We start from the raw sequence: 21,493 nt of genomic DNA on the forward strand, positions 1-21,493 counted from the left end.
CATTCTTACTCTTCCTGGGGTTTGGTTGGCTAAGCCAAACAAACAACCTCTTTTACTGCTTGAGCTAATTTGTGTTCATTAACAACCAAAAATCCTAACATCCACTGACTCTTACTATCAACTGGCATCAAAAATTACCGTAAGTAGGCATGTACTGTGGTATGGAAATGGGAGCACCAGCTTTGGAGTCAGGCAGATCTGGATTTGAATCCTAGCTCTACCAGCATAGGCTGTGTGAGCCCGGCCAAAATCACGAGCCTCCTGTAGCCGGATTCCTTGGCTGTCAGGTGAGAGCAGTAATTCCTCCTTGATGGCAGGTACTGAGGACTCCATAAGTAAGAGGAACTACACATGAGAAATAGAATTTAGATTTCAACGGCTCTGAAGCTTGTTATTTGTCATCTAAGTCTGAAGCTTGGGGCCGGGGAATAAAAGCTAACATTTGTTTGAGAAAAAAACACAAGCAATATAAACAATCAGATCCTGTTCAGTCTGGCTCCTACCTATGTCCCCACCCACCCCCACCTCCCCAGCCACTGTCAGTGCCAAGAGGATCCATGCTGTTCCCCAGGAGTCCCTGAATGTTTCTGTCTGAATCATTTGCTCTGGCTGGTCTCTAATCCAGATACCCTCTGTATTTATATGACCTACCATCCTTCTAGTCTTTTTTGTTTGTTGGAGGGAAGGAAGGAGAAGGTGACCCAAAAATGTCCTCTTGATTACCTCCCTTCCCTATAGCAGGGAGCGCCACAGACTATCTGCACCAGGTGAATTCTGCTAGGATACTCAGGGACTTGGCAGTGGGGCTAAGAGGGTCGGGTTGGGCCTGCACTGTGTCTGAACAGATTTGATGCTTACTGGCATGGAGGTGGGAGGAGCTGGGGTGGGGGTGGGAGGCCCTTCCTCCTGCCCCTGGACAAAGTAGCAGAGAAAGCCAAGCTGCAGACCACGCAAGACAAGGCAGCCAAAAGTGGACAGAAGCTGCTCGGGATCCCACTTGTCTTCCACCCCTGTCCTGACCCTTCCTGAGCAACGGCAACATCTGGGCTGTTGCCAATGCTCAGGAAAGTCCCCCAGACCCTTATAAGGAAGTCCTCTCTTCTGTTTACACTGACTCAAGTTGGTTTCTGTTACCTGTTTGTTTTCGGCTGACTGACTGGCCGTGCTGGGTCTTCGCTGCTGTGCACAGGCTTTCTCTAGTTGTGGCAAGCAGGGTGCACTGCATCAGCTTCGCACTGTGGTGGCTTCTCCTGCTGCAGAGCACACGCTCTCGAGTGCATGGCCTTCAGAGCTGTGGCACCCAGGCTCTAGAGCACAGGCCCAGCTGCTCCACAGCACATGGGATCCTCCTGGACCAGGGACTGAACCCATGTCCCATACAATGGCAGGCAGATTCTCAACCACTGGACCACCAGGGAAGCCCAGTTTCTGTTACATGTAAAAAAAAAAAAAAAAAATCCTCCCTGCGAGGCTCCCACCTCCCCTGGGAAGCCTCACCTGACCACTGCACACCCACAAGGCTGCCTTCTCCCGGAAGCTCTTACCATGTATGCCACTGGTCACATTAGTACTTTTGCCTCCTTCTTTCCATTTTTTCCCTCTTAAAAATCCAAACATTCACAAAAGTAGAGTATAAACATGTACCAACATCAGCCTCAACAATTATCTACTCATTGCCAGCCTTGTTTCAACCAAGACTTTTTCTTGGTGGAAAAAGAAAATACCACTCTGTTTCTAATTAATTTGGTGCTATTAAGCCTAATGTTGGCTCCCACCCTCTAGCTGAGATTCTCCACTGTCACTGTGGCGTTGGGCACAGTGAGCAAAGTGGCTTCCACCTTGCTACGGTACTGGTTAATAAAAGCTACCCCTTCTTTGGTCACTAAACTTGCAAGACAGACCAGCTCTCCTGGGCCCACAGACTCCTCAGGAAGCCATCTGCACCTGAGGAGAGCGGCAGTGCCCCGGCCCTGACGTCCCTAGAAACGGGGCTTTATCATGAGAAGGAGCAGGACACAGCTCTGTGGGGATCGCCTCTCGGCCTGGTCTTTCCTAAAGGGAACAGGCCCAGCCTCGGGGTCCCCTCCACCCCCCGCCTTAGGGAGGGCCCAGGGGCAAAGCTAGGGGCTTCCTTCCTGTGCCCACCCCACCCCCCTCCTCCCACACCCAGCCTCTGCTCTCAGAGGCTTTCCAGGGTCATCCCTCCCAGCCTGGGTCCTCCTCGCCCTTCACTCAATGACTACTGTGACTCAGACCCACCTTCTTCTAGAAGCATGGAGGCAGCCTCCTCGCTGACCTCGCTCCCCTCCCTGTCACCTGAGCTTCAGCAGCCAGAGGCCTCTTCCTCCGAGGACAGCTTGCCTCCCTTCCCTGTGCAGGAGCACCCCTCAGCTCCCCACTGCCCAGGATAAAAATCCAGTCCCTGCACACAGCGGGGAAGACCCTCCTCAACTGCTTCAACTAATTCTCACTTAACTCCCACCACTTACCACCAGGAATCCTTCATTCTAAATATTCTAAACAACTTGCTGTTTCCTGCAAGGACATTATCTGTGTTTCCTGGCCGCTGTGTCATCGTGATTCATGTGTTTCCCTACCTAGAATCCCTCGTGCTAACACTGCAACCTGCGTAACTTCTCCCCATGTTTCCATGCTCAGCCCAAATACCACCTCCTCCACGATGCTTCCCTAAAGGGATCTGAGGAAGCACTTTCCTCCTCCAACAGCCCATCTGCCTCACTTGAGATGCTAAGAAACAAACTCGTCTGGAGACATAATCCATCGCTGTGGGTCTAGCACTGAGGTAATTCTAGAGAACGTGACTCACATTTCGAACCAGAGACCACATGCTGGATTCCAGCTACTAATCAGCCACTGTGTTTCTTTCCATCTGCAAGGTGGAGGGGTCCAGACACAGTCCAAAGGGATAGGTTCTCCCTGTAAGCTAACTGCCCCCTTGAGGCTGTCGCCACCCGGCGGGAGATGAGCCTGGCAGGCAGAGGAAGCTGAGGTGCAGCCAGGGTGCCCCCCCGGACACCATGGGCCGCCCACAGGTTGAGGCTCTGCTGGCATCCCCCTGCCACACACGGGCGGGGACTGTGCTCAGGACACAGTGCTGTGCGCAGCCGCAGGGCCACCCTCACAGGCCTCGGGGAAGCCTGGCAAGACGCCAGGAAAACTCTGGCAGGGACGACAGCGCCTTGCAGGGGTCACAGAAGCAGCCACTCAGAAACCCGTTATATGTGAATCTGCCACCAACAGCTTGTAAAACAACAAACTTGGGCCACTTAAAATCTTGATTGTCGGTGCCAACAGCAAGTCTGACTGAAGTGAAAGGAGGACTTCAGAGGTTGAAATCCTGATGGCTGTGAGAACCCTGTTCCTCCGAGGCTGCTGCTGGGGTCCCTTGAGGTAACTTGAAGACTCTCTGCTATCCCCAGGGCTAGGATCCAAAACCACTCTGTCTCTGAAGAATGCTGAAATCTCATCCTGACTCGAGAGCTCCCTGTTTTCACAGGATGCTTTATCCTGGGCAATAAGGAACTCTCTGGGAGGGTACTCTGAGCAGGAGGGCCCCAAGGTATAAGCGACTCTAATGAGCTGCAGAGAACCTCACAGCTGACTCTAATCACAGTCTGGCTGGGCGTTCCCTCAAAAATCTAAGCCCTAGCTACTGGGTATAAAGATCAGGCAGGTTACATGCTGCTCCATCTGACAGAAAGAAAAGAAAACCCACCTGAGGCTTAATTTAACTCTGTTATCAGCATCTATTGATCTTCACTGGCCAGCAACTCCAAAGCAGACATTATTCATGGGCTCTGCGGTATGAACTCTGCATTGGTCTAAATCCTATAATCTTTCTTCAGGGTCTTAATCAGAACAAGATCTTGACAATGAGAGGGGGCTAAGCGGCTTGATGGGCTGGTGATGCAAGTCACTGCTTTCAATAGCATGAAGCACAGCTGTATCTGAGCCCTGAGCCCCCCACCCCACACACACACCCCTTAACTCATAGGCTAACCACTTGGGTCAGCTTCGGGTGAACTGGACCTCTGACTTCCTGCCACCGTAAGTAGAAAGGCCACATAGAAACCAGTGGAGTTAACTAACCCCTCTCAGAGCGCTAGGGTCTCCTCCCCAAGCCATACACCCTGTTTTCAGTGAAGAACTTAATCATCTTACAGCTGACTTCCATGCTTCAATTCTAAAGCTCCCTCGGCTGAGGGATTCCTCTTCCCCTTAAGTCAGTGGTCAGGAAGCTTTTACTGTCAAAGGACCAGAGAGCAAATATTTTAAGGCTTTGAGGGCCACACAATCTCTTTCACAAGCAACTATTCAGCTCTGCCATTACAGTACAAAAGCAGCCACAGACAACACGTAAGCTGGGCTGTGTTCCAGCAAAATGTCTTCATGGACACTGAAATTTGAATTTCACACAATGATCACATGTCACAAAATTCTGAAAAACAAATCTTAGTTTGCAGGCCATACAAAAACAGGCAGCAGGCTGCGAGCTGCCAATCTGCCCACCCCTGCCTTCAATGCTTAATTATTGTTTTGATCCTGTGTTAGCAGTTTTCTGTCTTGCTGACCCAATGCTTAATATTATTTACAGTGGAACAACTCTTTTCACCCTTTTTTGCTTTCAGAATCTGTTCCTCCCATCTTCTAGTTACAGAACTCCTCTTTTTCATTTGGGATATATTCCCCCACAACAGTGTGTGCTCCTGCTGGGGTGCCAATGAAGAGGCCCCATCTATCCTGCCCCAAGACATGTTCATAAGCTAGTCTCCTGGACATAAGAAGTGGCCCAGGACTTGAGGGGCTCTCCAGGCAGAGCCGACCAGTGATTCAAGCGCTGACCTAGACGCTGAGGTCAGTGCTTGAATGAGGCAGAGCTTTCTCAGGGACATGGAGCACTAAGGACTAGAAGTGTTGGCTGGTGAGGTCCCTGCTGCCCCCAGGGTTGAGAACCTGACTGAAAAGGAAGCCCAAGCACAGAAGGAGAAGTCAAGCCAAGCGGCAACCAAAGTCCTGAGACTATCACTTCAACTCCACACTCATCCCTGCCTTCGGACCTCCTGGTAACTCCAGCCAATAAGTTCCCTCTTTTGATCAAATAATCTTGAGTTAGGTTTCTAATACAGTCAAAGAATCCCGACTAATTACATTACATCAGATTCTATTTGACAGTTGGTGGTGGGGTGATCCATGCACAAAACAACGGCGCCAGCTGTGTTCTGCCTCCCACTGGAAGCACTCACAGACACGTCTCTTCCACGTTAGACACTAAGCCCCCAGAGGACAAGAGTCACTTACAAGCCATCTTCTGCCCTCCTCAGCGATTCACCCAGTCCCTTGCATTTGGTAGGTGTTCAATGAATATTTTACAATACAAATTGCTCTTCTTGGAAGTGCCTACAGGGGAAGTAAACATGGAGGAATACGTGCATGCACCGACACAAGACTGTCACCCAAAGAGTTCAGAGAAAAGGTCCACTCCCAGAGGAACCACAGATCTAATCCCCACCTCCTGATTAACCACCCATAAACCACACACACCAGGCCAAACCACACAGACTCCTGCTCCCTTTGAACACTCAGGGAAACAGAATACAATGTCTGCCCAACACCCAGATAAATCACAATGGGCCAGGTCACTGTGGATGAAATCCAGACAGCTGGCCAGGACTTCAGACTTGGGGAGTATTGGTTGTACTTGTCCTACCTAAGAAGTCCCGTTCCACGATGGCAGAGACCAAGCACTTCAGGAATGAGGGTGAGCATCTGCTGATATCTAGGTTCCCATCCAGAAACACAGGAAAGCCAGCCCCAGGCACACCCAGAGCAGTGCAGCTCACTAGGTCCAGGACACACACACCCACTCCAAGAAAGAAAACTGAAACTTTCAAGAGGCCACGACCTAGCTGCAAAAACAGGACCTCAGCAGTAGGTGAAAACAGTTGTTCACCCAAACACCATTACTATACTTCCTCTCGCTTAAAAAGTAATTTGGAAGTGCAGGTATGCCCAAGTTTGTATCACTGGCATATTCCCAACCCCTAAAAAAGAAGTCTGAATCAAAGTGATAAAATTTTTGCTTGCCTTCCTGAAGATTCTGTGAGAAATTATATTTGAAAAATCTTCCAGCCAATGTTTTAAAAAGCAAAAGTGCCCCCAGAACAACTTGTGCTGTAAGTTACTTTTGTATCTTAGTTTTTACTTAGAGCAAGGCACACCTAGAAATCACCTTCAACCTAACAATGTTGGGGGCTTCCCTGGCGGCCCAGGGCTTAATGCTCTCTCTGTGCTTTCACTGCCCAGGGAGACGGTTCAATCCCTGGGCAGGGAACTAAGATCCCACATGCTGCGTGGCGTGGCCAAAAAAAAAAAAAATCCTGCACGCGGATGTGCCAGCCCGTACCCCACATTCAGTAGGGAGGGCCGCTTGGTGCCTGCATGAGTGTTGTGGCAGTGTGTGCGTCAGGGGCAGTGACGGTGGGCCCTCTGGGGGTGACCGAGCCGGCAGCCCACCCCCGCTGAGGCCAGGAAGGGCCAACGGGCCCAGCAGCAGGCACCCTGTGGGAGCCGTGGACCCAGGCTGCTGCCTTTCTGCCTGAGTGACCCAGCCTCCCAAACCAGAGCAGTCCGTCCTGGTCCCTGCCCCAACACAGTCTGGGGATTCAGTTTTTTGAAGGCCTATCTACACTTTTCTGGGGCCTCCCAGGCACACTAGTGGTAAAGCCAAAATTTTTCTTAAAAAGAAAAAAAATTACACCAGAGATTTAAAAAAAAAAAAAAAGTAAAGAATTTTTTTAAATGTGAGGCAAACAAAAAGCCTTTTTATTCATCCCCATTTTTCCTCAAGGACAGAATGAGAAGAAACGGAGCTTAAATTTCAGTGCAAAAGAATATATGTAAAGCAGAAGAGGAACTTACTGAACTTACTAGCAGTGAGAAAGCCTAAAGACAGAGGCAGAGAGACTCTCTCATTCTCACTCTAATTCAGCTTCCAGGAATCGTCCACTCATCGTGCTTCCTGATAAGGAATCAAGTTGTGCAAGAGAAGGACCATTTCCAGGTTGGCCTTACAGTGAATTCTTTCAGGATTCTTTCTGGACAAGACCCACAAACAGCACGAGTCTGCAATGCAGAGCGGCCAGGCCCGGCTGCCTGCATGCACACTCTGCTCACCAGAGCAGAAGTCCTTCTAGTGACTCCTCCTTGTCCGCTGGGCAAGGAGTGAGCTCTCCATGAAGACATCTGTCCGGAATCCCACCTGGCTCACAAAGCAGCTCTTTATGCCAAAAAGCAATAAATGGTGGAGCCAGAAAAGAAATTGCTGGGAAAGTGAGGGCAGCACCAGGAGGAAGGGGAAAGCAAGCTGGTTATTCCAGGAACAAGCTGAAACCTTCCTCTCTTCGGAAGGGAAATAAAGTGAGTGTTCCTCCAACAACGCAGAGCATGGCACAGAGAAGCCACATGAAAGAGAACACCAGGACTAGACTTAGGACTGTATTAAAAACAGAAGATATGGGTTCCTGGCCCAGCTTCACTGTCTCTCATGCCCCTTTGAAGTTCACCCTCACTCTAGCCCCTTAGACCCTCAGGCAACCTGTATTACTACGGATTAATTCTGACTGTTCTAGTAGAGCCATGCAGGATGGACTCTTCTATAAGGCTCCTTTCACTCATCATGATGTTTTTGAGATTTGTCCAAGTTGTGTGTATCAGCAATTTGCTCGCTTTTATTGTTGAGCTGTCTTCCTTCCGTTGTTTGAATATGTCAGAATTTGTTTACTTGTTCATCTGGTGATAAATATTTTGGTTGTTTAGTTTGGTACTATCATTAATAAAGATGCTTATGAACATGTATGCCCAAGTCTCTGTGCAAACAAACGTTTTCATTTTTCTTAGGTCAATACTGAGAAATGGAGTAAAAGGCTTAATTTTTTTAAAAAAAACTAGCAAACTGTTTCCAAAGTAATTGTCCCTTTCCCTGGCTGTGTTTAAGAATCTCTTTATCTCTCTCTTGATAAAGAGAGAGTTTTCAGCAACTTGACTATTTTTTGTTTGTTTGCTTTACAGCTTTACTGATATATAATTTTACCCTTTTTTAAAACAAAAATTACTTATTTAGTTGTGGCATGCAGGGTCTTCAGTTGTGGCATGTGGGATCTAGTTCCCTGACTTGGGATCAAACCTGGGCCCCCTGCATTGGCAGCATCAAGTTTTAGCCATTGGACCGAAAGGGAAGTCCCAATTGGTATATAATTTTCATACAATAAACTCCATATATTGATAGTTAAAGTGTATCACTTGATGAGTATAAATATGACCATGCCCACAATCATGATTATAAACACATCTCTTACCCTCCCCGCAATTTCCTCACACTCCTTTGTAATTCTTCCCTTCCACCCCTTCCTTCATTCTCCAGGCAAGCACTGATGCGTATTTTGTCGCTACGGATTAGTCTGCAATTTCTAGAATTATGTAATAGAATCACACAGCATGTAACAAAGCTCTTTTTTGTCTGACTTTCACTTAACATACTCTTTTAAGATTCTTCCATACTGCTGAACTTTTCTATGCTTTATTCTTCTTATTGCTAAGCAGTATACTATTGTATGGATATACCACAATCTGTTTATGCGTTCAACTGCTGATGGACATTTGGGTTGTCTCTACTTTTGGCTATTACAAATAAAACTATTATGAGCATCCAGGTACAAGGGCCTTATTGAACCTATGCTTTCTTTTTTTCTTTAGGGAAAATCCTAGGAATGAAATCATTGAATATATCATAGATACATGCTTCATATTTTAAAACACTGTGATAAACTGCACCATTTCAGATTCCTATCAGCAGCGACCGAGAGCTCCAATTGCTCCACATCCTGAATAACATAGTCTCTATAGACATTCTAGTCGGTGTGTAGCAGTAACTCATTGTGGCTGTAACTTACATTTCCTTCATGACTAATGATGTTAAAGATCTTCTCATTTGCTTATTTGCCATTCATATTTCTTCTTTTGTAAAGTGACTCTTCAAATCTTTTACCCATTTTTAAAACACTTATTTTATTTACTTATTTGGCTGTGCCAAGTCTTAGATGTGACATGTGGGATCTAGTTTCCTGACTAGGGATCAAACCTGGGAGTTTGCATTGAGACTGCAGAGTCTTAGCTGCTGGAACACCAAGAAGACCCTACCCACCTTTTTTAAATTGCATTGTTTATCTTTTTATTAGGTTTTAAGAGGTCTTTAAATATTCTCAATAAAGTCCTTTGATGGATATATATTTTGCCCATATTTTCTCTTGGTCTGTGGCTTGCCTTTTCATTTTTGTCACAGCATCTTTTGAAAATCAAATGTTATTAATTTAGATGAAGCATAATTTATTGATTTTTGCTTTACAGTTGGTGCTTTCTGTGTCCCATTTTCTCTTTTAAAATTTATTTATTCGTTCATTCATTTTTGGCTGCACTGGGTCTTCGTTGCTGCGTATGGGCTTTCTCTAATTTCGATGAGCACAGGTTACTTTTTGTTGGGGTTCTCAGGCTTCTCATTGTGGTGGCTTCTCTTGTTCCGGAGCACAGGCCCTGGGTGCATGGGCTTCAGTACTTGCAGCACGAAGGCTCAGTAGTTGTGGGGCATGGCTTAGTTTCCCAGTGGCATGTGGGCTCTTCCAAGATCAGGGATTGAACTCGTGTCCCCTGCATTGGTAGACGGACTCTCAACCACTGGACAACCAGGGAAGCCCCTGTGTCCCATTTTAAAACTCTCTGCTAAAACAGAGGTCACTAAAATAGTCTTCTGTGTCTTCTTTTAGAAGTTTTAGACTTTTAACCCATACAGTTAGACCTGTGATCCACTGAGAGCTAATTATTGTATATGGTGTGAGGAAACGATAGACATTCATTTTTGTGCATATGGATATCCAATTGTTCAGCATCATTTGTTGAAAAAATTCTTCTTCCTCTATTGAACTACTTCGTCAAAACTCAATGACTATGTGTGCGTCTGTTTCTGAACTCTTCATTCTGTTCTATTTGATCTATTATGCTTAGCTTCACACCAATACAAACACTCTACTGACTACTGTAGCTTTACAATAAGCCTTCAAGTCCAGTAGGCTTAGTCTCCCAACTATGTTTTACCTTTCTAAGGTTGTTTTGGCTATTCTAGGTCCTTTGCATTTACATTTAAATTTTAGATACAATTTATCAACTCTACAAAGGCTACTGGGATTTTTAATGGGATGTGTTTGAAACTACAGATCCCGTAAAGCAAATCTGACATCTTAAGAATACTGACGGTGGTGGTTGCATAACAATGTGAATGTACTTAATATCACTGAACTGTACGTTTTATTTCTTTTTTTATTCTACTTGAACTGTACATTTTGAGATGGTAAAAATGATCAATTTTATGTTATATATATATTTTACATTTTAAATTTTTAATTAAAAAAAAACACTTATTCTAAAATTTAGAATGTATTATAGTACATAGTGGAGAAGGCAATGGCACCCCACTCCAGTACTCTTGCCTGGAAAATCCCATGGATGGAGGAGCCTGGTGGGCTGCAGTCCATGGGGTCGCTAAGAGTCGGACACGACTGAGCGACTTCACTTTCACTTTTCACTTTCATGCATTGGAGAAGGAAATGGCAACCCACTCCAGTATTCTTGCCTGGAGAATCCCATAGATGGGGGAGCCTGGTGGGCTGCCGTCTATGGGGTCGCACAGATTCGGACACAACTGAAGCAACTCAGCAGCAGCAGCAGGATAGTACATAGAGCTTACCCAGTGGCTCAGATGGTAAAAGAATCTGCCTGCAATGCAGGAGACCCAGGTTCAATCCCTGGGTCAGGAAGATCCCCTGAAGGAAATGGCAACCCACTCCAGTATTCTTGCCTGGAGAATTCCATGGACAGAGGAGCCTGGAAGGCTACAGTCCATGGGGTCACTAAGAGTCGGATTCGACTGAGTGACTAACACTGGGAATACAGAATGATTCATAAGCTGGACAGTAAATCCCACCAGTCCACTCCTCTCTTCCCTCTGCCATCCCCTCCTAGACCTGTGCTAAGGCACATTGTAGCTAACTATGTTTTCTATTTGTCTTTCCTCTGGCTTCTTCATCTTTTTTCAAAAAAATAAACTTCATTAAGACATAAAGGGCTTTATATACTATTAAGTGTTTCCCAGGTGGCGCTAGTGGTAAGGAACTCTCCTGCCAATGCAGGAGACAGAAGAGATGTGAATTTGACAGAAGATCCCCTGGAGGAGGAAACGGCAACCCACTCTAGTATTCTTGCCTGGAGAATCCCATGGACAAAGAAACCAGGCAAGCTACAGTCCACAGGATCGCAGTGTCAGACACAATTGAATCGACTTAGCATACACACATATACTATAAAATGCAACCACTTTATCAGAAAGTTTAACTTTTGATAAATGCATATACCCACATATCTACCACCACAATCTAGATATAATACTTCATCACCCCTAGAGAGTTTCCTAAGGCCTCACTGATGTTAATCTCTCCAAAAGCCCTTAGGCAACCACCAATCTACTTTCAGTCCCTAAAGATCTGTGTTTTTTTCTCTATAATTTTACATACATGGAAATAGTCTATACTATTTTCTGTCAGGCTTCTTCCATCTAACATTAAGTGGTTTTGATGGTCATCAAAACTACATGTGTCAGATTTCTCTGGTGGTACAGTGAAATAAGAATAAGACAAGATGCAAGGTAAGAACCTGCCTGCCAGTGCAGGGGACATGCGTTTGACCCCTGGTCCGGGAGGAGCCCACATTCCTCAGGGCCGCTGAGCCTGTGTGCCACACCTCCTGCGCCCATGTGCCTAGAGCCTGTGCTCCTCTGCAAGAGAGGCCACCACAGTGAGAGGCCATGCACAGCAACGAAGAGCAGCCCCTGCTCCCCATAACTGAAGCAAGTCCCCAAAAGCAATGAAGACCTAGAGTAGCCATAAATAAATTAATTTTTAAAAACTATGTGTGTCAAGAGTCTGTTCTTTTTATTGCTGAATAACATTCTATTGTATGGATATACTGTAATTTGCTTATCTCTTGGCCTGCTGAAGAATATTTTAGTTATTTCTACTATGAATATAGCTGCTTTAAATATCTGCATATGAGTCTATCTACACATATGTTTTCATTTATCTTGAATATCTAAGAATGGTATGGTTATATGATAAGAGTATGTATACTTTTATAAAACCCAGAGTTTCTTTAGAGTCAAACTCATACCCAGTCATGTTTTGGGCCTATGCACAGTCTAGTCCAGTGGGCAGCCAAGGACACTGAGGGCTGGGTAACTAAGTTCCAGCTGGGGATATGGTCTGTGCGTACTGAGTGACTATGTCTTTCACAGTCTCAGGTAACAGGCATCAGTTCAGTTCAGTCACTCAGTCGTGTCCGACTCTTTGCGACCCCATGGACTGCAGCACACCAGGCCTCTCTGTCCATCACGAACACCCGGAGCTTACTCAAACTCATGTCCCTAGAGTCAGTGATGCCATCCAACCATCTCATCCTCTGTTATCCCCTTCTCCCGCCTTCAATCTTTCCCAACAACGGGTCTTTTCAAATGAGTCAGTTCTTAACATCAGGTGGCCAAAGTACTGGAGTTTCAGCATCAGTCCTTTCAATAAATATTCAGGACTGATCTCCTTTAGGATGGACTGGTTGGATCTCCTTGCAGTCCAAGAGACTCTCAAGAGTCTTTTCTCACACCACAGTTCAAAAGCATCAATTTTTCGGCACTCAGCTTTCTTTATAGTTCAACTCTCACATCCATACATAACTACTGGAAAAACCACAGCTTTGACTAGATGGACTTTTTGTTGGCAAATTAATGTCTCTGCTTTTTAATATGCTGGCATATGTATACTGGCATAATATTCAGGCATACCACATAGCAAAAAGAGGGTGGTTCTTACTTCTCCAGACATCAAACTAAACAAAGAGTCGTAGTAAAAATAAAAAATACCAGAAAATGCCTTTTATACCAAAACAAAACATAAAAGAGGATGCAACAACTTTTAGATTTCAGCTAAAATCCAAAACATCACAACTAGCAAATAATTTCTTACCTCTGTGCATAATCTTGTGCTTCTCCCTCAGGTATGTCAGGCCTTTTATTACCTAGGTGAGAGGAAATGTAAAAAGAGGGAGACTGAAATCATGGTGTTTAGAAAATATTCAACCTTTCTATTTTAAAATTATCTAGAAAATACTTCTTCTAACATCACAAATTTGCCTTCTTCCCTTATTTTTCTTCTTTTGATTTTTTTCATCTGTCTTATTAAGAAACCATCTTTTTACATGGTATATAGTATATGATTTTTAAGCAAAATTGGTAATTGCAAGTTTAGATAACTTACATTTTAAAAAACACTTTGCTTGAATTCATTTTTTTAACCTGCAATCTAAAAAGAGGCTTTCTGATGCCAAAAATGAGAATTCTTTTGGATACCCTGTTCTATTTTTCAAGATAGATTTTAACATACAGAAAGTTACTTTGCTAGTTTTAGTGAAAGGGAGAGGATATTATATCTAGAATCCAGATAAGAGAAAATTCTAGTGAAAAACCTAACTTTTCTTAGAAAACTTCCCTTTGTGAACTTCCCACCTTCCTCCTTGTCCCTTTCCTATTTATCAATGAGAGAACTTGGAAGAAAAGCTTCTCAATATACTCACAGCAATGCTAACTTTTCCTAAAATTTGTTCAGGAATTCTTCCAGCTTTCTTCAGAACTTGATCCAAGGAACCCCCATCCTAAGAATAAGAATACCAAAGCCCGTTTAGTGACAGTGTTTCTCACTATTCTTTCAAGTGTTAAACTTCAGGACCAAAATCAATCTCACACATGACAAATCTTCCTAGAAGGGTACCCTCTGGTATGCTCCAGATATCAAGATATGAATGTGAAACATTGTGGGATCTAGCAAATGATTAATAACTCAACTCCTATGACTAACCATCCCATAAATTACTAATTCAGCGGTTCACTCTGCTGAACTGACAGAGTAGTGCCTAGGAGTGCTCTAGAGGCACACTATCTGAATTTGCATTCCCAACTCGCACTTACTATCTAGTGGACACTGACTAAGTTACTCAACTTGTACAATGGGAATGATAATAATTCAATAAGGCTGCTGTAATACTCAGAGAGCTACTGTAAGCATTAAACAGGCTCATCCATCCAAAGCCCTTGGAACAGTATTTAGCCCACAGTAAGTTCTCAATAAATGTTTGCCATTCTGTCACCATTATGTAAGTCACAACTTGCATTTGGTATCATCCTAACGAATTATACTTCACAAAATCCAAAGAAAAATACCATAGAAAGTAATTATTCATTCCACAAATCCTACAAAGCACCATGCACTGTTTGAGGTTCTGTGGGGGATAAAGATACAAAAAAGACCTAGCTTTTGTCCTCAATAAATTTATAAACTAGTAGGAGAAATATACCACTCCACAAAACACAATGAAACAGAATAAATGTATATAGTAAAAGTGCTGCACACACCCAGAGAAGAAGGGAGAATTGTGACTTCACTCAGAAGATAGCATTTGAGCGGAAATCTTACTCAAAGAATGAGTATGATTTCCATACCTGCAAAAGGAGAGGAGCAAGGGGAGAAAAGAATAGGGTGGAAGAGTGGAATCCTAACCATTGGATCACAGGGGACTCCCATAAGCAAGGAAACATTCAATTGCTTAGTACTCCTGGGAGGCAGCCAATTATCAGTCACAATATAAAATTACCCCAGAAGCAGAGATGATTCCTACAAACTCAGACTGATTTTCTAAAGTATCTTGTCTACCCTGGGCAGCTACCATCATCAACTATCATCTGTTAATCACCTCTGCATAAGGCATAGGGATATGTGAGGAACTACAAATGAAGAAACTATAAGGACAGGAAATAACACCCTCTGGTTGGGAAGACAGAACACATCATAAAGTGGTGAGGCACCGTGAATCCTCCTCTGAAACAGGGCAGGGAACAAACAGTTAAATGAAGAGAAAAGACATCACTACAGGTATTCAGAGAGAGCAATCCCTGGACAAAGCGGCCAGCAGAAGCGTTCACAAGAGGACATGGAACCTGAGCCTTTGAGGAGGGCGAGATCTGGGTAGGATAAGTACAGAGACATTCCCACAGAGATCCCGCTTTCAACACCACCCAGACTCTATGATGCAGCCAAGAAACAGAAGGTTGGAGAGCAATGCATGACGTAATAAACAAAAGGAGGACACAGCATAATCTCATTTTTATAAAACTAAAGTGTGCATATACTCACACAAAACCAGAATATCAAAAATGTTACCAAAATGCTCCAGTCTATATAGTAAGATCAGGGATTTCTGTCGTGCAATAGTTTCTTCTCTGTGCTTTTCTATGACTTACAAACTTTCTACAATAAATAAATGTTTTACCTTTTAAAAGTAAAAAAAAAAAAAAAAAAACAAAAAAACTGACCTCATTTATGAAAGTGGAGAATTAAACCTATAAATCAATTAACAGATACTTACTGAGCATCCAGTTTGTGCAAAATTTGTTAGGAAGTTACAACACTGCTTTCTTTCTAAAGGAAGTGAGAAAATAAGTAAAACTTGTTCAGGGATACAGAGCTCTTGAAAAATGTTACCTAGGGACTTCCCTGGTGGTCTAAGTGGTTAAGAATCTGTCTGCCAATGCAGGGGACATGGGTTCGATCCCTGGTCAGGGAACTAAGACACCACATGCTACAGGGCAACCAAGCCTGAACACCAGCAACTAAAGCCCACATGCCCTAGAGCCTATGCTCTGCAATGAGAAGCCACTGCAATGAGACGCCCACACACCATAACTAGCGTGAGCCCATGCTTGGCAATGAAGACCCAGTGCAGCCAAAAATAAAAAAATAAGTAAGTAAAAATCATTTTTTAAAGTTACCTAAAATAATGCTAACCACAGATTATCAACTTAATATTCTACGCTTACAGAAAGGACAGTTTGGACCAATGACTTTCTATCATAGATCAGCTATGGATCATGGATGTTAATGAAAAAAGAAGACAGTGCAGGTGTGCAGGTATGTAGGCATGTGCATACTAACAGCCTGAATACGTTAGACTTCTCATCACAACAAACTCCCAGGCACACCTACCTAACGATGGGTCAGACAACCAAGAAGCACAGGGGAAGATTTCAAAATTCAACCAAAAATTCAACTGTGCTATGAGATGGGAATTATTAATCTAGAGCCAAAGAGAACTTCTCCGTAAACACACATTTTCCAAGAGCCCTCGGGAGAGTCCTACCCTGGCTGTGACCCAGGCGGGTGCCTGAGTCATGCTTTGAGCCTGGCTGCCTTCACAATGCCACAGGCCCCTGGTGGCCAAATCAGGCCAGCACCACAGCCCAGGTAAATATACCCAAGTCAGCAGGCTCCAAGAAAGGCCACAGCACCTCTCAATTTCCCTTACTGACAGACACAGGGACTCCAGTGCAGAAAGCTTCTGGCTATTTCTATTTTGCTTTCAACTGAATGTGATTTCAGACCCTTTGTTTGAAAGACTTTGCCTAATTATTAGGGAAGACTGTATACTTAAAGCTAGGGAACAGAGAAACTCTGCCCAAATCTGTGATGCAAACAAGGCAGAAAACGCTCTCAGGTTCCACTGCCAGGTCAGAGGGCAGCCCAGCGAAGTACCTTGGTATAGTAAACATTTCTGTTAACAAGGAAGAAATGCTGGCTCTCCTCCCTTTAGCCTCCTTCTGTACTACAAGCAGGGTTACAGTATGAGCAATGGGAGGAGCAGGATTTAAGAGGCACAAACCACAATCAGGCTCACCCAGTGCTGCCTGCGACTCACCTCCCAACCTTTCAATTCTACTGCAGTTGCCAAGGACCTGCCTTCGCTGACTAAAGCTGCTGAAAACTGGGCTTATTTTTAGAAGCCGATTATTAACTAAGTCAGTGGTGCTTTTGTGAAGGTTTTCTATAGAAGAGACAAATGCTTTATGGGAAAAAAAAAAAAAAAGAGAGAGCTCGAAACATCAACCCTGAGTTCCCAGCTCTCTGGTTGCTCAGCTACCCCTGAGCAGGAGTCTACTTCCCCAAAGACAAGAACATTCCTGTTCTGATCAGGCAGCATCCAGGTACCCCTTGGGTCTCAAAATCCAGACTGGGCAGTACAAACACAGCTTTTTTCTAGAAAAGGTCAGCCCTAGCCAAGTGCATTGAGAAGACAGGGCTCAGTGCATGCTGATGACAAATTTAAAGTGCATCCCAATAATGTATGTATCTGAGCAATACATAAGTGGACAGGTGTGATAAAAGCAAACACGGGAAGATGTTAATGGCAGAACTGAGGTGGTGGGTTTAGACTGCACATTACACAATTCCTGCAACTTTCTGTACTTCTGAAATTTTTTATAGTAAAGCACTGGGGGAAAATGCCCAGTGACAAAGGACATCATGCAAACACTGTGATACAGAGAGGGCCAGAGAGCCTGGGAAGGTGGGATATGGCTAATGAACAGAGCTCTACATGACAGCACCTTTCAAATGGGGAAGCTGAGACAAAGCAGAAATCCCCAAAGAGAAGTGGCAGGCAGCCATTAGAAAACTGTCCTGGCAAAGCAGCCGGTGCAGGAGCTCTTCTGCAGGAGGCCTGTGCAGGGACCAAGGAAGGGGTGAGCGTGCCCAGCCAAGAGCAGAAAGCTACCCTGGGGCATGGCTGCTTAGACTTCAGGCCACAACTGCTTCCTTGCAGGGCCCCGTCCCTGGCAGCGCTGAGCCTCTCCACTAGCACTGAAGCAGTTTCAGCTGGGCCTAGGCACCCCAGAAACAGGGGCCCTGACTCTCTCTTGAGCCCAGGCCTGACCGCACCCGTCCTGGCCTGCCTCATCAGTTGGTCAGCACATATCACCTAGTGGGTGTCCCACACTGTGCTTGGCCCCAGAAAGCTTTCGACGGCCAGTTTCCCAGGCTCACCTTTCCCAGGTAATTACCTCCTCAGGTAATTCCAGAGACACCTTGTTTTGAGGACTTAAGTGAGAAGATCTCACTCTCCCCAGAGAGCCAAATCCATGGGGGAAAACAACCAACCTGCAGCTACTAGCAATGGGCCAAGAGAATGGGTGCCAACCCCCGTGACACCCTGTGTCGTCTCCTCTGGGAGGGAAAGGCTGAACCTGGGCAAGGAGCACGAGGCTGTGATCAGTATCTCTGAATCCAGACTGAAGAAAGAAGGGTTCCAGGATGAGGAAGTCTCAACACAGGTCAATTTAAGACAAACAGAAAGACTGAACGCCATGTGGCAATATGCCACATACGGCCAATAGAGAAAGGTTCCAGCAGGATCTGATAAATGAAGAGGCCACTGACTATCAATGTTTAGGGCCTGATCCTAACCTCTGAAGCAAGCACCCTGGAGGTCAACCATGCTCAAACCTACAAACCACCTCCTGGCTCCTCTATTAAAGGAAGAATAACCTCCAGTTCCGTGCTACCCTCTAATAAAGGGGTTGGCGGTTACTCAGGAAAGAACTTCTGATGGTTCAGAAGACAGTAGGCATGAGGAGACACATATCTGGGGCTCAAAGAGCCCCCATGTCCACAGCGACACCCTCACCGTGACACTGCTCTCAATGTCCCCATCCCTGCAGCAGCTCATGTGGCACTTTGTACTAATAGGCACTAAAATAAGTGCATGTGAAGCTGATTCCATAATGATTAACTAATGTAATGAACTGACTGGCTATGAGGGCCAAAAACCACAGAAACACAAAAGGTTAGCATGGGGAGGGGTCCCTAGAAAAGATCCAGTCCAAACATTTTTCTGCAGAGATGAGAAAATCCTGAGAGGGTACATGACTTACATAGCGTAATGGAGGCAATATGAAATTTAAAGAAGGTGGATCTGGTTAGTGACATCAGTTAGAGTTCAGCTCTGACACTTACTGGTTATAAAACTTAGACTATTAAACCTCTCAAGGCCTTACTCTCTCCATCTACCAGCTTGGGGTAGGAGTGGGGATCAATCCACATCACATGACAGGGCTGATATGATTAACAAGTCACATAACATGAAAAGGACTCAAGTGGCAGAAGATGCGAAAGCTAGTTCCACTGTGTCGAGCCATGCCGCCACCCATTCTCTGTTATTTTAGCAAGACCCAAGAGGGAAAAAGGTTGCTCAGGCCTTTCCTGTTTTACCACTGCTTGATCACCATCACCTCCACCCTCTCACCCTTCTAGTTTTCAAGGACCTCCACTGCCATTTACACATTTTCATCCAACTCTTGGGCTAAAGCTGGAAAACCATCATCAGCACAAAGAGCACAAGAAACCCCAGGGACAAGCAGCAGCCCTGCCCCTCTGCCCTTCCCCACCCCACCAGGCTGAGAATAATCGGCACCCCAGGCCTGGGTTGAGACCAAGCCAGAAACGCTCACACGCTTCCCACAGAGACTGCTTCACTCTAGCGGAAGCAAGAAGGGATGAGAGCTTTCTCAGGGACCTTCAGGTGCACCAAAGACATATTTCAGAACCTACGTTCCATATGGTACTGCAAAGACAGTCAACACATGCCTGAAACCCGGTGTATGGCATTTCTTAATCATTAAAATGAAAAGATGTTCAATTTAACAGGGGCATCGGCAAGGGACAAATATCCTGGGAGGGTTCTCCTACAGTTTATTAAGACCAGGCTTTGGGGCTCTCATTACAGAGCTGAGGGCAGGTCTAGAGAGTCAGGAAGGAAGCAGAGAAGTTGCTGAGGGACAAAAGGCAGGGACTGAAAGCAGAGCACCCATGAAGCAGGGAGACTCGGTCACGTTAGCCTTGGTCTCTGAACTGTCAGCTCCAGTGAGGATAAAGCAAAAGCTAAAGTCTACAAAAGGTATACTCTGAGTCAGGTAGAAGGCTTACATCTTTTATTTTAATCCTCACCACAACAAGGCAGGTATAATAATGCCCATTTTACAGATGAGGAAACGGAGAATCAGAAAGATAAAAAACTTTCCAAGGACACGACGAGAAAGTGACATCTATAAACAAATAATTATTGAGCACCTGCTGTGGCTTTGGAGACACAATGGCAAACAGAACAAAGTGTCCGCTTGGATTTTTGTGAAGAAGGGAATTATGAATCAACATCTCAGATACCAAAGTGCCCTGTGCCATGCTGCCTATTGGGGACAGAAAAGATTAGCAACCTTAAAGCCAGCCTCTCTCCCTTTGAACTTCTGGCCATCAGGGATGGAAACAGATCCTCAATCCCTATCCAGTAGACTCAACAAAGTGCACTGGGGTGAGAGAGCCTTGGTTCAAACTTTACTAATTCTACTTAGCAGTCGCCTGACCTTCATTAAGTTATTCCATTTCTCTGTGCCTCACTTTCCTCACTTGTAAAATGCAGATAATGTACCCAACTCAATAAGGTGTTTGTAGAAATATAATATTAATTTGCTTAGGGTGGTGCTTAATATGATATATACCCAATAGCTATTAGTTCATCAGTATTAATTTTGCTAACCCTGCTCTTATAGCAAGTTATAAACTCTCTGAAAGCAGGGACTCACCCACTTTCACTCATCTTCATAACCCCTGAACCATGTACCTAGTACACAGCATGGCATGTAATATATGGGTTTAAACTACATTAACCAGGCTTGACCCACATCAAAATCTTGGGATCAAGAAAACCGAGACATGTGCTCCAGGTACAACCTAGGGACACCTGGTTGCTGCCACCTCTCTGAAGAGACAGGGACTTAGGAAGGAGGCCTGTCATTTTCTTGGTTAATCCAACTTCTACAGTCAGGTTTCCTAAATGCCCCAGACAGTGATCTGGATCCAGGGAGGAAGAAGGAAGCAATAGGTCAGGTCACATCTCAGAGCAAAGGTCAAACTGGAGCCCCCAGCTTTCCAGGCCGCTCTTCAGAGGCTGCCAGGCTGCCACACACCATGTGCTCCATGCAGATGCTGATCTCGCCGTCGCTGTAGAACGCCCCGTAGAAGCCCACGATGTAAGGCGAGTTGCACTCATGGAGAACCTGCAGCTCCCTTATGATCTGGTTCCGGATGGCAGGTTTGATCTCCAGGTGAATTAGCTGGGGAAAGAAAGTGGAAGGAAGAGAAGCTTTAAACATATGGATGGATGGAGGGGTGGGTGGGTGGATAGACAGAAGTTTTCTGAAATGCTTAAGCTCCTAAAGGTGGGAAGAGAGGAAACAGGCAAGTTTCAACAAACAGGTTACTGGCCAGCTAGAGTGCTGAGTGCCAACACAACCAAGGCAGGTGTTGGCACTGGAGGAGCTGTACCCAGGGGAGGGACAGTTGTGCCTCCACTCCCAGGAGCCAAGACTGAGGAAGAGGGGCTCTTTTGCTCCCAAGAACAAAAGGACCTGGGAAGCTGAGAGATGAGGGGAAGTGGCCTTAGAGACTTG

At 45.1% G+C, this 21,493-nt stretch overlaps 1 protein-coding gene across 3 annotated transcripts in view; it reads right to left on the reverse strand.

Annotated features, from left to right (window-relative positions):
• The window catches only part of MAP2K1 (mitogen-activated protein kinase kinase 1), a 73,505-nt gene that overhangs the window by 14,653 nt on the left and 37,359 nt on the right, over nucleotides 1-21,493 (reverse strand). For 2 of the 3 annotated variants that reach the window (XM_006050220.4, XM_044925399.1), the window contains exons 3-5: nucleotides 21,011-21,157; nucleotides 13,741-13,818; nucleotides 13,134-13,185 (exon numbers count right to left, since the gene is read on the reverse strand). In XM_006050220.4, the coding sequence (XP_006050282.1) occupies nucleotides 13,134-13,185; nucleotides 13,741-13,818; nucleotides 21,011-21,157 (277 nt within the window). Of the gene's footprint in view, nucleotides 1-1,134; nucleotides 1,254-2,827; nucleotides 4,000-13,133; nucleotides 13,186-13,740; nucleotides 13,819-21,010; nucleotides 21,158-21,493 lie in introns of those variants that run through there. The other variant, XM_045162129.1, reaches the window with a different exon arrangement.

This window comes from Bubalus bubalis, chromosome 11, assembly GCF_019923935.1.
Source record: "Bubalus bubalis isolate 160015118507 breed Murrah chromosome 11, NDDB_SH_1, whole genome shotgun sequence".
NCBI lineage: Eukaryota > Metazoa > Chordata > Mammalia > Artiodactyla > Bovidae > Bubalus > Bubalus bubalis.